At 39.0% G+C, this 14366-nt stretch overlaps 1 protein-coding gene across 5 annotated transcripts in view; it reads left to right on the forward strand.

Annotated features, from left to right (window-relative positions):
* The window catches only part of Adamtsl1 (ADAMTS-like 1), a 398736-nt gene that overhangs the window by 25418 nt on the left and 358952 nt on the right, over positions 1 to 14366 (forward strand). For all 5 annotated transcript variants that reach the window (XM_087549776.1, XM_087549775.1, XM_087549777.1 and 2 more), the window contains 1 exon segment: positions 5061 to 5188. In XM_087549776.1, the coding sequence (XP_087405902.1) occupies positions 5061 to 5188 (128 nt within the window).

A 14366-nucleotide genomic window follows, 5' to 3' on the forward strand; every position in this document is an offset into this window, starting at 1 on the left:
AAAAAAACAAAAACACCCAAACAGATGTTCACTGACCATTCGTATTCATCTAATAACCAAAATAAAATAAATACTCCAATGGAAAATGGACTATTCCCTCTACTCAATAGCCATTGGCTTAAAAATTGTTCTTTCAAAATTTTGTGAATGCATATAATGTATTAAGATAAACTCCATCTTTCCCTCTACTACCCACTCTTCTCAGACACCTCTCCAACTTCATCTTCTTTCAATAGCCACCAAGTCCTGTTAGTGCTACCCATGTGCACAAACATGCTGGACAGCATGCGCTAGAGCACTGGTTGTCTGCAACCCGTCATCCTGAGGGGGAAAAGTGAGACTCCCACTTTCAGTAGGCATCGACTGTCGCTATCCCCTCGGCTAGTGAGCTGTATCCCACTTCGTGATGCATTAGTTACTGGCTTCATTTTGTGAAGGTCTCAAGCTGGGACTCTACCTACCATAAGTTTATGAGGGTAGAGGCCCTGTCATGCCCAGAAAGCATTATTTTCCAGCAATCTTCCCCAACCTGTGGCTCTAAAATTTCTGCTTTTTCTTCCATGGGGGTTCCTGAGTCTTGGTATGGAGGGTTGGCGATTACAGATATCCCATCATTTATGGCTGAGCACTCCACTTTGATCAGCTCTGGGTCTCTCTACTTACCACTATCAGATGTACAAGAAAAGCTTATCAGATGGGGGATGAGAATTGCACTAATCTAGTGATATAGTGAACCCTTTGGCTGGTTGTGATAATTTTCCTACTGGTGAAACATTGACCTAAAGGCAATTTCATAGTTGTTACTTAGACCTGTCGCTGGTGTTACTAGTTAAGGTCATGGCCCCATCTGCCTCTGTTACTGAAATGTGTATCCTGTTTTCAGGGCCAATCTCATGACCACTGTGTTTAATGGTGAGCTTGACTCTCTGAAACACTGAAATGAAAACTTTGCATGTGTGTGGTTAAGAACTGAAGTGCAGCCCGTGGGCTGTATTGAAGTCTAGACTTTTGGTTTCAAATGGAGCCAGTATTGCTTTTAGCAGCCCATCCCCTCCCATCATTTTTTTTCAGCAAGCTTCAGTTTTCCATAAATATAGAACTCAAATTTTATACATCGAAAACAATACTGCTTAAGTGGGCAACTCAGGGTGAGTCACAGAACAAGAGATTACACTAAAAAAGGGGGTGCCTGTTTGCAGAAGCACAAAAACAATGAACCTTTCATGAAAAAATGAAGCCCTGTAGCTGGATCTACAGCTGAGCCCATAGTAAAATAAAAAGTCTTCTCTGAGCAACAATCTATAACTATCTCCTCCATCCTCTCAATATTCTGGTCTCAGCAGGGAGAAATCCCTTGTTCTGCATATCCATCTGAACCAAACGGAACCAGAAAGGCTAGCCAGCAGGCCCTTTGCCAACAGCAGAGTTACTCCAAAGTCAGGCAGAGATTTTAGAATTTTGCCATTTGGATCGCTGTGGTGGTTCAAATGCTCTTAAGCCAGTTTAGAACCATGGTTCTTCATCTTAGACTTTTAATTATGCGCTCGGGGGTTAATAGTTGTATACAGATCCATGTCGGCGTGCATTTATGAGAGTGTTTATATGTTGTCTGTATATGGTTCCATTTTTGTGTGTTACATAATAATTTAATCAACCTAAAACACTAGGCTAAAAAAGAATATGCTGGCAACAAGTGACAAGGGCTGCAAATTTAAGAGAGAAATAAACAAAAGTTGAATCAGGCCAGACCCAAAAGCTGCTTATGTTGAAGACTGTCTTAAAGACAGCAATAAGCAAATATTTTGGATTTTAAATGGTCTGGAAGGAATTGCTCAAATGCTGTTTCTGAAAAAGGAGGAAAATCACTTTCTCTAACATTAAACACAAACGCAGTTGAAATGAACTGTGTTTATCCTATGTACTAAATGAGAACTTGGAATTCCTCCTTTGAGAAGGAGATCTGGGCCTTCCTTCTAAAGCAACGCATGATCTCTGACAGAGAAATGTGGGCATTTACTATGTGTAACTGTGATGATGCTCGTAACTCAAAATGTGGTAAGAATATAGTCAGGGAAGCATCATTGTAGACTTTTAACTGTTGCCTTTGAGAAGACACTTGAAACAGCAATGGTGGAGCTCAAAGGGATCCAATTATAGCAGTGATTCTCAACCTGTGGGTCTCGACCCTCCAGCAAACCTCTATCTCCAAAACTATGATTCACAGCAGTAGCAAAATTACAGCTAGGAAGTAGCAACAGAAATAATTTTATTTATGGCTGGGGTCACCATAGCATGAGGCACTGTATTAAAGAGTCACAACATTAGGATGGGTTGAGAGTCAATGATTTACAGCAAAACACACCACTCTCCATCATTCTCTCAGTGTTCAGAGAGGGACACCGCACTGAGTGGTTAAGCCTCACCACACATGGAAACAGCTCACATTCAACTGTACAAGTTGGATAATTAACATTTTTTGCCCTTTTACTTTCATATTTGGATCTCATCAAAGTTGACTCACTTCAGTTACTTTGTGAACCACAACACATGTGAGACTTCTTCCACTTCAGTCACAGTGTATTTGAGTAAGATATGGAAAACTACTTTGTAAAAATGTATATTTGTTACAGAAGTAGTTCTTCAGGAACCCACTCTATCTTTCTCTCCAGCCCCCCACCCAGGAACTAGAGATGGAAGCTAGCACCTTGAACATGCTTGCACGTGTTATGCAAGTACCCTGCCTCTGTAGAGCTGTATTCATAGCCCTCGGTTTACACGGCTTAAAGACAAGGGCTTACCCTGTCACTCGGGGCAGCTTTGAACTCTCTGTAACCCAGGCAGTGCTTGACCTTCTGGTCTACTAATCTTGGGCTCCTAAAAACCTGGGGTTCCAGGCCTATGCAGTCAAGACCAGCTCAATAAGCCTATCATCCACTCACAGAGGACAAATACAATTGTGTCACAAAATATGTGGAATTTTTTTTGTTTGTTTGTTTTTGTTTTTTGTTTTTTTGCAAAGTTAAGGAAATACTTCAGGAGCATGAGTCTGTGAACTCCTCTCTCACTAGCTAATCTAGTGACTCTGAGTGTCCCTATTGCACTCACTGGACTTTGGAATTCAATTCTTCAGGAAGTAAACAGACTGTGAGGTTACTGATGGGGTTCTGTCACCCATGCTGTATGACTCCAAGTTCTGGCAGCCACCAAAGAAATGTAATGATGCAGGTGGTTTCAGGACACTATTGTGAGAAGCCAGGGATTGCAGGGAAATAATGCCAGCAGAGTACAGTGCCTTAGCTACATTCAACAGAAACAATTCCACCAACCTTACATGCATATTTCCTGTACCTTACGATGCCCAACAGTATGGAGAAACGGTGTGAATATGAAGCAAATAACGTTAAATAAAACTAGGAACAAGGCTTAAATGAGTTTTTTTTATTTAGGCCCTAAGTGTCTTTTAATATATACTTGTTGCAAAAATGTTCTTAAAATTGACCATTTTAACCACTTTTAAGTGCACACAATTTGGTGGCATCAAGAATATTCACATTATTAATGCAACAAACATCACCATCCATCTGTAGAACACTTTCACCTTTCTGAATGGAAATTCTATACCTACTAAAAACATCAACTCTAAGGGTCCTCTGTCCCAGTCCTTAATAACTACTCTTCTATTATCTGTGTCTAGAATATGGCCACCTACAGTACCTTGTGTGATTGGAATCACTCAGTGTATGTCCTGCTGTCCCTAGCTTGTTCACATAGAATAATGTCTTCAAGACTCACCCATGTTGTTCCATGCATGACAGTTTCTTTTGAAGGCTGACTAACATCTCGTTGCATGCTTCTTTTACATTGTGTGAGCATTCATCTTTGCATGGACATGGAGTTGTTCCTACTTTGGTTTCCTTTTGCCCGTGAATTAGCTTTTAATCCTTTTGGTGATTCATTAATGTAAGCTATTTTTAGTATTCACTTTTTAGGATAAGAAAACAGCCATAAAGAATCTATGTAGAAGTTTCTGGAGGCAGGAGGACCTGGAACTAGGATATCCTCCCACTATGTGCTAAATAGATCATATTTCTGGCTTACAACCCTGGACATCCTAGCTCCCCTTTCAATGATTTAGGACTGGAAGTTAAGCATGTGCCAGTTATAACCCTATTTACATTGCTGCAGAAAACAAAATGAATGTTTTACGCCAGCACTAATCTTAAGTTGAAACCATTCAGCTAATCACCTAGATAGGGTATTGGTGTGTGTGTGTGTGTGTGTGTGTGTGTGTGTGTGTGTGTGTGTGTGTGTGTGTGATTTAGCTCAGTGGTAGAGCACTTACCTAGGAAGCGCAAGGCCCTGGGTTCGGTCCCCAGCTCCGAAAAAAAAAAAAAGCACTTATGATTTATTGATTAAAGGCAGTAGGGCATAGAATCCATACCCAAACTCTGACTTTCTAGTGCTGAAGCTTTTGCTAGAAACTACAGGACAAACATTATCTGTAAGGACTGTGAGGTACAACACGAAGACTGGAATATGACAGCAGTTGCCTTTAGAGCAGATGTCCTGCCTCCTGAGAAGCTCAGAGCAAACCAATCCATTTGTTCCAATTAATGTATTAGCAACCTGAGAATGAAATCACCTCATAAAAGAAGTCAGTTGTGTATGCTGTGGTTTTGTTTGGGAAGCTGTGCTGGTGGGTCCATGTCTAACCTCAAGGAGCATCAGTACCTGTGTAGGATAGAGAGTACATAAATGCCAAGCAAGGTGACCTCAGTGCACTCTGTCTCCCTCTCACTTAGATATCTCTTCTTTCAACTTTATTTTCCAATTGGTCTATGAGTGTGATCATTTATCTTAGGTCATTGCCCAGTGGCCATAAAACTCAAATACCCATCTAGTCAAATAGACATGTACTATTAAAGTGAGAAGAAGAATCAGACATAGACTTTCCTTTTGAGTGTGACTGTCATGGAGAGACAGGCACCCAAGGTTAGGATGAATGTGTACGGGGCAGAAGGGGACATGATGCTGATCAGTCATCTTCTCATTTCTTGCAGAGTTCCAGGACTGCACGCTCAGAGGAAGACCGTGAAGGCCTCTGGGATGCCTGGGGCCCTTGGAGTGAGTGTTCCCGCACCTGTGGCGGAGGTGCCTCCTATTCCCTGAGACGCTGCCTGAGCAGCAAGTAAGTCCTGTCCCCATTGGGGACTTTAAGAGTCAGAGATAGCTAGATTGAATCAAGGATTTGTGAATGGGATTATGCAAAACATTGAGTTGTTCATAAAGAAAATGACGGAAGGGAAAGGAAAGGAAGACACAATAAATTCCATTTTAGAGGCTTTGAGTCATTATGACCGTCTCTAGGTATTTAGATACTGTTACATAACCAACAAACAAATATAATTTCTCAAGAAAATTCCATTGTTTTTATGTAAGGTCTGGAAGAACAAGTTATTATTTGAAATGGTTCTAGACTCACTAGTTAAGATATGGAACTCTTTGTAGAATGTGTGAGTTATGAAGATAATAATAACCTCAACATTCCACTGTTGCCAGACAGTTTGCCAATGAGTGATATGTTGGCTTTGCTGTTATAGGCTTTCTAGATAGTTCTTAAGGCTGTTGAGTTCAGTAAATGACGGATTTTAATATAAGAAGGTTTGGAAAGATAGAAACATCAGCAGAAACTGTGGCACGACTATGGAGAGAGATAACCCAGAGACAGAGGTTGCCAACGGCTTCTAGGCAGACTGGAAAAAGCCTGGGGCCTTAGAATGGAAAGGTTTTTTTACTAAGAGTAATAAGAATTCAAAGCTGCTTTCTGAGCTGTGTGGTCTTATGACTAGACTTGTCTCCAAACTATAAAATATAAAGTACCACAGCAGTGTTTTTTAATGAAAGATTTTATTTGACAATGAAAAGTGTTAAAGGCAGGTCGAAGAAGGAACGTTTGGTCAATGTCACCAAGCAACAGAGAGTGGGGCAGAGGAATGCATATGTACAAGGATTCTCCTAGACATTTTTAGGTTTTAGCTTAAAAAGGTTTCATGCAAGTATCCATTGTGTGCTGAGCACATTCACTGCATAGCACCCCACTGTCCTTTTTGGCCCTTTACTCTCATAAGTGCCCTTTCTACCTTAGACCGTTTACTGCTACTCTCTCATCGTATGTACACAGATAGGTTTGTGCATCTGTATAAACCACGGGAATAACGGTGAAATTAAAATACACCGTAGTTGTCTTTCTAAGACAAATGGGATTAAGCCCAGTCGCATACATTTTCCTGAAAAAAGACCTAACTATTCCTTTTGACTGCAAACATTGCATTATACCTGTTCTGTATCTGTTCCTCCATTGTTGGGCACTGAAGTTAGTTTCACAACTTAGTGGCTGGTGCTCCAGTAAGCTTTGATATGCACCTGTCTCTGATACATTGACTTGAACACTTTAGGTAAATACTCAGGAGTGCTCTAGCTTTATTTTCTCTTCTTGTCTTATCCCCACGGCTGAGACTTTAAGTATGACGTTTTATACCAGTGGAGAAAGACTTGTCTTGTCTTGTCTTGTTTGTGAGTTGAGTGGCAATGCTTGAGTTTTTCCCTATTAAGGTTAGTGTTCGGATTCATATAGAACCTTTCCTGTCTTGAGGTAAATTTCTTATAGTCTCATGAAGGGAAACTGAGTTATGTCAGAACCCTTTTTTATATAGCTTGAGAGAATGTGATATCCATTTACACACATGTTATGATATAATTTAATGACATACAGGTTGTGTAATCCCTGCATCTCTAGATAAAGCCAACTTGATCTGACTGAATAATCTTTTTAATATGATCATAGATTCTCTTTGCAAATATTTTATTAAGAACTTTTTCATGCATGTTTATCGGGGAGTTTATCCTGTAATTTTATTTCTGCTGTAGCTTTTATGGTTTTTTATCTGGACAATATTGGCTTCATAAAGCAAGAGATTGATACCATTCCTTCCTTTTCTGTTCTATGAAGCAACTTAGTAAGCATTGGTGTTAGTTCTTGTCTTAATTGTTTGTTTCTTTTTAAATAACAACCCTATAATAAGTTGCCAAGCATCTCTACTCCCAATACTCCAAAACTTATGTGTATCTTTCTCTACCCAGTTACAACACTCTACAGATATTTTATCTCCTATGCCAATAAACACTTTTCTATCTGTAGTGTAATCATTTCTTAATTATGCTTACAATTTTACAATATTTTCATTAGTTAAGTTGATTGTTCTTTTAATTGTCTTTATTTTGTTCTAGGTCTTCTTATTTCTCCAATGATATTAGAAATAGTTTTAAAAATGTAACTTATTTTACAATATCTTCTCTTACTCCTAGGTATTTAATATACTTCTCATTAATAATTTTTTGGTTTGTTTTCTTCACTAGTGATCAAACCTTGGTCCCACATGCCAGGCAAGTGCTCTACCAACTGGGATAAATCCCAAATCTAATGCCTATTGATCTCTGACAGTCTGTCCATTCATTAAGAAAACAGATGAACTAGAACATCACTGGAAGCTCAGTGGATGGGTAGGCTTGTTGCCAAGTGGGCTTCTAAAGCAGAATTATATTTGGGGTGAGAGATGTTGCCTAACTCTAGCTGGCCTTTCTGTGATTGACAAATTCACCTCCAAACTTTGCTATCTTTTCAGAAATAAATGTTCAATATTCTTTCAAAGAAAGAAAGAAGGAAAGAAAAAAGAGGGAAAGAGTGAGAAAATTCTTAAGACCTGCCTTTGTGTGTGACAGTGTTTCTTTTTCCCTTACAGCTTTCAGCATGCATTTTTTTTGTTTGCAGAATGTTTTAGCTATAACATGCTGAAGGCAGGCTGGAGGGGGGCTTTTCTGCTGTCATACCTTTGGTGTGTTAAACACCCCCTGAACCTCAATGAGAATCTCTTTCTCTAAAATTGGGATTTAAGACCCTCTAAATCAACTTAGCAAATCTTATCTGAACTCACAGAAACTGAGCCAGTATGCACAGGGCTTGCATAGGGTTGTACAGGGTCTTCTGTCTATATTATATTATATTATATTACATTATATTATATTATATTATATTATATCATATCATGGCTTGTAGTTTAGTATCTTTATGGGATTCCTAAGTGTGTAAACAAGTGGGTCTTGATCCTCATGCCTTCTCTTGGACTCTTTTCTTTCTGTTGGTCTGTCTTGTCCAACTTTTATATGATAGTTTTGTTTTATCGTACTATATCTTATTTTGTTATGTGTTATTGTTATCTCTTAGAAGCCTGTTGTTTTCTAAGGAGAGACAGAAAGAGAGTGGAGCTGGAGAGTAGAGGAGGTAGGGAGGACCTGGAAGGGGCAGAGGAGAGAGGGGAGGGAAACTATAATTAGAATACATTGTATATGAAAATGATCTCTTTTCAGTAAGATGGAGAGATATAAAATGTTTTCTATGTCTTCAGACAGAAATTCCTCTCTTGTGTCCATGCTCTATAGATTTGATTTTTCATAGTGTTCTATAGGTCTTGTGAGTTCTATTGCACATTTAAATACATCTGTCTTTACCAGTGTCTTGGAGTTTCCCAGTTCCCCCACCGTGCCCTTATGCACTGATATTCTTTTGTCTCCTTGACCTTTGCTGTTGGCCAGACTTCCGATGGTGCCTTTTGCTTGGTATGTTGAGTTTTCCATTTTCAGTGTATTTTTCTTCGTATTTCACATTACTCAATTTCAGTCTCATGTCCTGTATTGACCTCCTTATTTTACACAGATGTTTGTGCTCTTTGAGAGTTTGTTTTCTCTTTGATTTTTCCTAACATTCTTTTGAATTTTTTTTGTGATTTTCCCCCACTAGTTTACTCCCACTGGGGCCATTAATGTGAGGTTAGTGATGTTTTGGGGGTGTCATGTTACCATGGTTCTTCATGTTTCTTGTGAGTTTTGCATTGAGGCTTATATGTGTGGGGTTAGGCTATCAGTTCAAATCCTTTTCTTCAATTATTTTTAGTTCTTATCAGGAGTGTCAGCAATGTTCAAGAGGGATGAGGTTATAGCAGGGTTGAGATGTTTCCTCTGCTAGACTGGTATTCAGGGTACCAGGTTTGTTCCCCAGATCTCCCTAGAGAATAGAATACTTCTGTAAAACCAGTCATTATTAAAGAGTAGGTTTACTATATATGTACACTAATAGCCAAATAAAAAATAATAATTCTTAAAACATCAATGATTTTAATAAATAAATAAACAAGGATAGTCCTATGCACAATAAAATATTAGTTGGCATATGTAAGAACAGAAGAAAAACTCAGCAGACCAAGATAACTGATTTGTATTAGGTATGTAAGAACAAAAGAAGAGAATGGAAATGTACATAGATGTGAGAATAGAAGGGATGGGGAGGGCATAGTGCCTTTTGGGTAAAGATTGAAAAGAGATGGAAAGACATGAGATCAGATAAGCTAATACAGTTAAACAATCTACGCTCCCAGGAGGTTGAGACACAGAAGCTAGGCTGTGTGGCTTAGGAAAGCCTATGTATGCAAGGGAAATAGAAGGAGGAAATAGTGAGGGGTAAGGAAAGACCCAGAGAGAGAACAAGCACAGAGAAGGACAGAGCTGGCCTGGTCAATTCCTATTGGGTACCAAGTAAAGGAGGAATAAATGCGAGAAGGGCTAGGTGGGGGATAGGTGTGGATGCTGTCTGCCTACTTTCTGCTTCCATCTCTGGGTATTCCCTCCTGGAATGCTAGGTGTATGTGTCATACCTCTTAGCCTCCCGTTGGTTTGTCTATGATGCAATTCATGCCTCTGTGTAGTACTCATTCATATTGTCAACTGGGCTGACCTCTGGAAGATCAGACTACAGATATCAAGCCTTCAGAAATAAGAGTCAAAAGTGCTAGTTACAATTCTTAGTGGTCCTTCAGGAGACCACTTGCAAATTCTGGACTTACCCCCAAGTATCTCTATTATAGTTTGGGTCATATATACTCATCCAGTCTTCATTGGATGGGTTGCAAATGTTGACCTAGCCCCTGTGCCAGCCTTCTTTATGTCCCTCAGACCAAGTAAACCTTCAGCTCATGTTCCTGTCGACTCCAGCTCTTTTAAGACTTCTACTCTGCTGAGTACTGCACACTGCTGGGAGTTTCTTCCTCAGTAACTAGAGCTGTTCTGCTGGCTAGCCTTTCAGTGTGCAGTCCTGGGAAACTTCTTTGGAGTTTTCTGGGAGTGTGGTTTATAGAGGGTCTCAGACCACCAAGTGGCTGACTCAACAGGGGTCTATTTTAAATGGCATCCAGGGCTGCTCTAGCCAAATGCCAAGTACCAAAGAGGGTTTCCCTAGTGTCTCTCCTCCCTGCCAGTGGTGCTGGGTATCTTTTGTTTGGCTCTCTTCTCTTTTTCTGCCCTTTGAAATATTACTGAAATACAGCACTGATTTTTCTGAGCCCCTCTGCTCCTTCTCCTTCAGAGCAGGGAGCGCTCCAAAACTGAACCAATTCTCCAGTCATAACAGACATTCCCTCTGTAAAGCTCCCTTTTGTACATGCTATCGTAGTTGGATATATTCAGTGTTTTCTGACAGCTGTCAGCAGATGTTCCTCAGTTTTTCCCTGGGTGCCCAGCTGGTCATGTCTGCATGTTGCCAACATCTTATGACTCCTGCCTTTCATACTTTTATATTTCATAAACATATAGTGAAAGTATGAGATGCAAGTTGGAGAAAGTATCAGATATATATCATCATATATATATGATCTCATATATATAAGATCTCATATATATAGGATCTCATATATATCTTGAGATCAGGGTGTGAGTGCTATTCATCTCCTTTCTCACATGGAGTCTTCAAATTGTAAGAGAGAGAAACTAGGAGCCTAATTGGTGGATTTTGCTAGATCTTGAGATCCAGCAAAGAACCAACAAAGGGAACAATTTTGGCTCCTAATGGGTTTTCATAGAAAGTGCCATATGTTGTAAAACACAACCAGAAGGCATACTTTGCCAGACACAAAACCAGTCCTGTCATTTGTCCACTGTTTTAATTGACTGGGTTCATTAGATCATCTCCACTGACAAGTTTCTCTTCTTTTGATCCTAGCTGCTGTCAACCAGAACATAGAAAGGACAGAAAAGACATTTTTTCCAACTTGTGATTCACCTGTTTTCTTAATCTTAAACATAAAGCTCACTAAATTTACAATACATGATGCTACATGCTGATAACATAACTGATAATAATCTGACATCAGTGCCAGCAAAATGTGCAAATTAGGAATGTGCCTGTTATCTAGGTGTTTTTTCTTTCTAGGGTAAATTAGCATCTTTGACTATTCAATGAGAATGAGCCAAAACATGGTACTCAGAGAACTAAGAAAGGGTGAGAATTTTCCTATTGCTCCAGTGATATGTTATTGGAAACTTTAAATGAGTGAGACCAAAAGGAAGTGGAGGGAAAACTTTTAAATCGCAAGTCAGATTCTGTTATTCAGCAAATAGTCAAGTAGGGAAGGCATGTGAAACTCAGTCATGCATGTTTACCGGTATGAGGACACATTTATGCTAAACTATTCAGATATTGCACCTCTTGAGATAAGCAACATAGTGGTTGGCTCAGTGATTTCGTCTGTGATTAAAGATGGATTCCTGAGAAGAGAACCCCACAACGGAACCTTAATTAGCCTAGTATGCCCTGGTGGCATAAATTGGCCAACTATAGATTTTTACCAAGAAGGAAACTGAGATTGAATTATCTCTTAGCGTAAATTGTTTCTGTGGGACCTACATATCCAAGGCAATTTAAAGATACAAAGTGGCTCTGAAAATACCCTCATATTATGACAGAGTGTATCATCCCACTGAAGCCCTGTTTAGTGCATCATGTATCCAGTGCCACAATAATGCTCTGTAACAACCACTATATTTCAGTGAAATCATGAGATAAAGATGAAGCTTGGTGAGATGGGTCTAGGGACCTTGGATGTGCTTGACTTCCTATTTGGGAAGATAGGTGCTCACTAATCTACACTGGCTTAATCTGTTTCTAGGTACGCAATGCACTTCTGCTCCACATTTTCCCAATTCTCCAATAAACTATACTAGATGTATTTCCCTGATCATATCTCTCTCTGTGTTTTCTCTCTCCTCTCTCTTTCTGTGGGGGGAGGTATGTGATCAATATGTCGCAGCCTGCTTCTCAAACCTTTATTTGCTAGTCTCCCATTATCCAAACCAAGAGTCTTTGGGAGAGAAATATGGAGCCGGAAAAGCATGAGGTGTTTAGAAGACAAGGAACCGAGACTGTGATCAGAGTCTCTCATAAGTGGACATCTGACTTTTTTATTTGTTTTTAAAATGACAAAGTAATTATCAAGTCCTCTCTCAACTCTCCCTTCCAAATTTAAGCATCTTGATTCAGCTCACTCACCTTTCAATGTGAAAAGACGAGAAGTTTTAAGTGTAGCTCTCCTTAGAGGACAGTGAGTGAGACATGGGCAGTGTTCAAAGTCAGGCCAAATAAATCCAAGTAAGTCACCTTGTGAATTACATATTTTAGCCCTAGCCATATGATCTCTTAGGTCACCTCCAAGTGGGAATTTTCTATGACTATCAGTAATAATTATTCTACTTCCAGCATGATAAATTATAAATGGAGGTAGATTTTCCAGATTTTATGGAATAGATGGCAAACTCTAAGTTTCTGGAGTTAATAGTGCCCTCCAGCAGGTTGAACGCTTGGTAAAAGCCTTCTTCAACCTGTGTGGAGAATATTCCAAGTGTTCACTTGATGATTACATGGAAAGGGAAATCAGCACAGGCCAAGCCAAAAATAAAGCCTTCAGCCAACAATCAGAGCTTAATGCTGAGAAAGCCAGGCACTGGAAGATGCTGGCCGAATACAAACCTTCCCTGGCTTCTTCCTGTTACCTTCTAGATGGGACTGGATTTGCTTAGTATGAGGTATTGGAGCAGTCAGAGTTACTTCTTCTTGGGACCTTTGTTTGACCCCATGACCTTTACTGATTTCTGTATGATTAGATACAGTTTCACTGAGTGACTCCGATAATGTAGCTACTGCTTACCTTACATCACCAAGTGAAACATAATATTTGTTGTTATTTTTCTCTTGTACTTTATTTTACTTCCAGTAAATTAAGCAATGATCCAACTACCTTGGAAACCTTCTTTTCTCTCCAGTTCTTTACCCTTCTCACAAACTATGATGAAATGTTTATAGTGAATTCATCTTCCTACTTTTCCTTTAAATTGGATAGTACATATCCATCTCTGAGAGCTCCAGATTTATCTTCATTTAGGTCACTTAATTTTGCCCATAAGGAGTCCCAGATGCCTTTGGCATTTAATACTATGAGTCACATCATCGGTACCACTGTGTTAGGTCCTCACCAAGTCCGAGGTCAAGAGGGAAACTGCACCTCATTGGAGATGGCAGTAGGTCAAATCAAATAGTTGTATGTTCTTAAGAACAAAGAAAACCTGTAGACAGTTAGTTTAAAAAGATGTAAACATCTTTTGAGAGTTTTTTTTAAATTTTCTGAAATACCAAATTAACCCAATAAATTGATTAATCTATGGATGAATAGGTCAATTCTACATATCAGTTGACACAATGAGAGTATATTTACTAAATCCCGATTGGATAATGGACTTGAGTGATATATTGGATAGATGATGAATAGATGATAGATGATAGATAGGTAGATGAAGATAGACAATAGGAATATATCTACTTATAAAGAGTTACAATACTTTTCAAAAGTTAAGACATTTTCAATTGAATGTTTGAGTTGGACAAAATTATCAGATGAACAAGAGATAAAAATCATCACCACATTATGGGGAGTGCCTAAAAATCGTAAGATTATTGTATTATTCCAAAGAGATGTGCTGCCAGAATGATGTCAGCATAAACACAGAAAAATTAAGATAAATAGCTCCAAGGAGTCTTATTCCATAGGAATGGGGAAGATTATTTTAAACCTATTTTATGGTAATTATGCTAGGGAAAATAAGCTAGATTCTTTGAATTTGTAAACACAGATTTTTCTACCATGAAAATATTGATACTTACATAAATTTAGAATTTAAGTTGGTAACCAGTTTTTTTTTTACCATACATATAGTAGTAAATACCAAAAGAAAAAATTTCAACAATAAGAATTGGCTTTTTAAATGCATACTCTTGGCTTGTTTGTTTTTAAATGGCATCATCTTCATCATGATGTCCAGTTAAGGCTCCTGGGACTCATTTTAAGATTTTAAAGTCCGCAGCTCCCGTGAACTCTGAAGCAAGATCTATCCGCTATTCTTCATCTAATGTTGTACATGGTTATCTTGTTTTC

This window comes from Rattus norvegicus, chromosome 5 (genome assembly GCF_021556685.1).
Source record: "Rattus norvegicus strain SHRSP/BbbUtx chromosome 5, alternate assembly SHRSP_T2T, whole genome shotgun sequence".
Taxonomy (NCBI): Eukaryota; Metazoa; Chordata; class Mammalia; order Rodentia; family Muridae; genus Rattus; species Rattus norvegicus.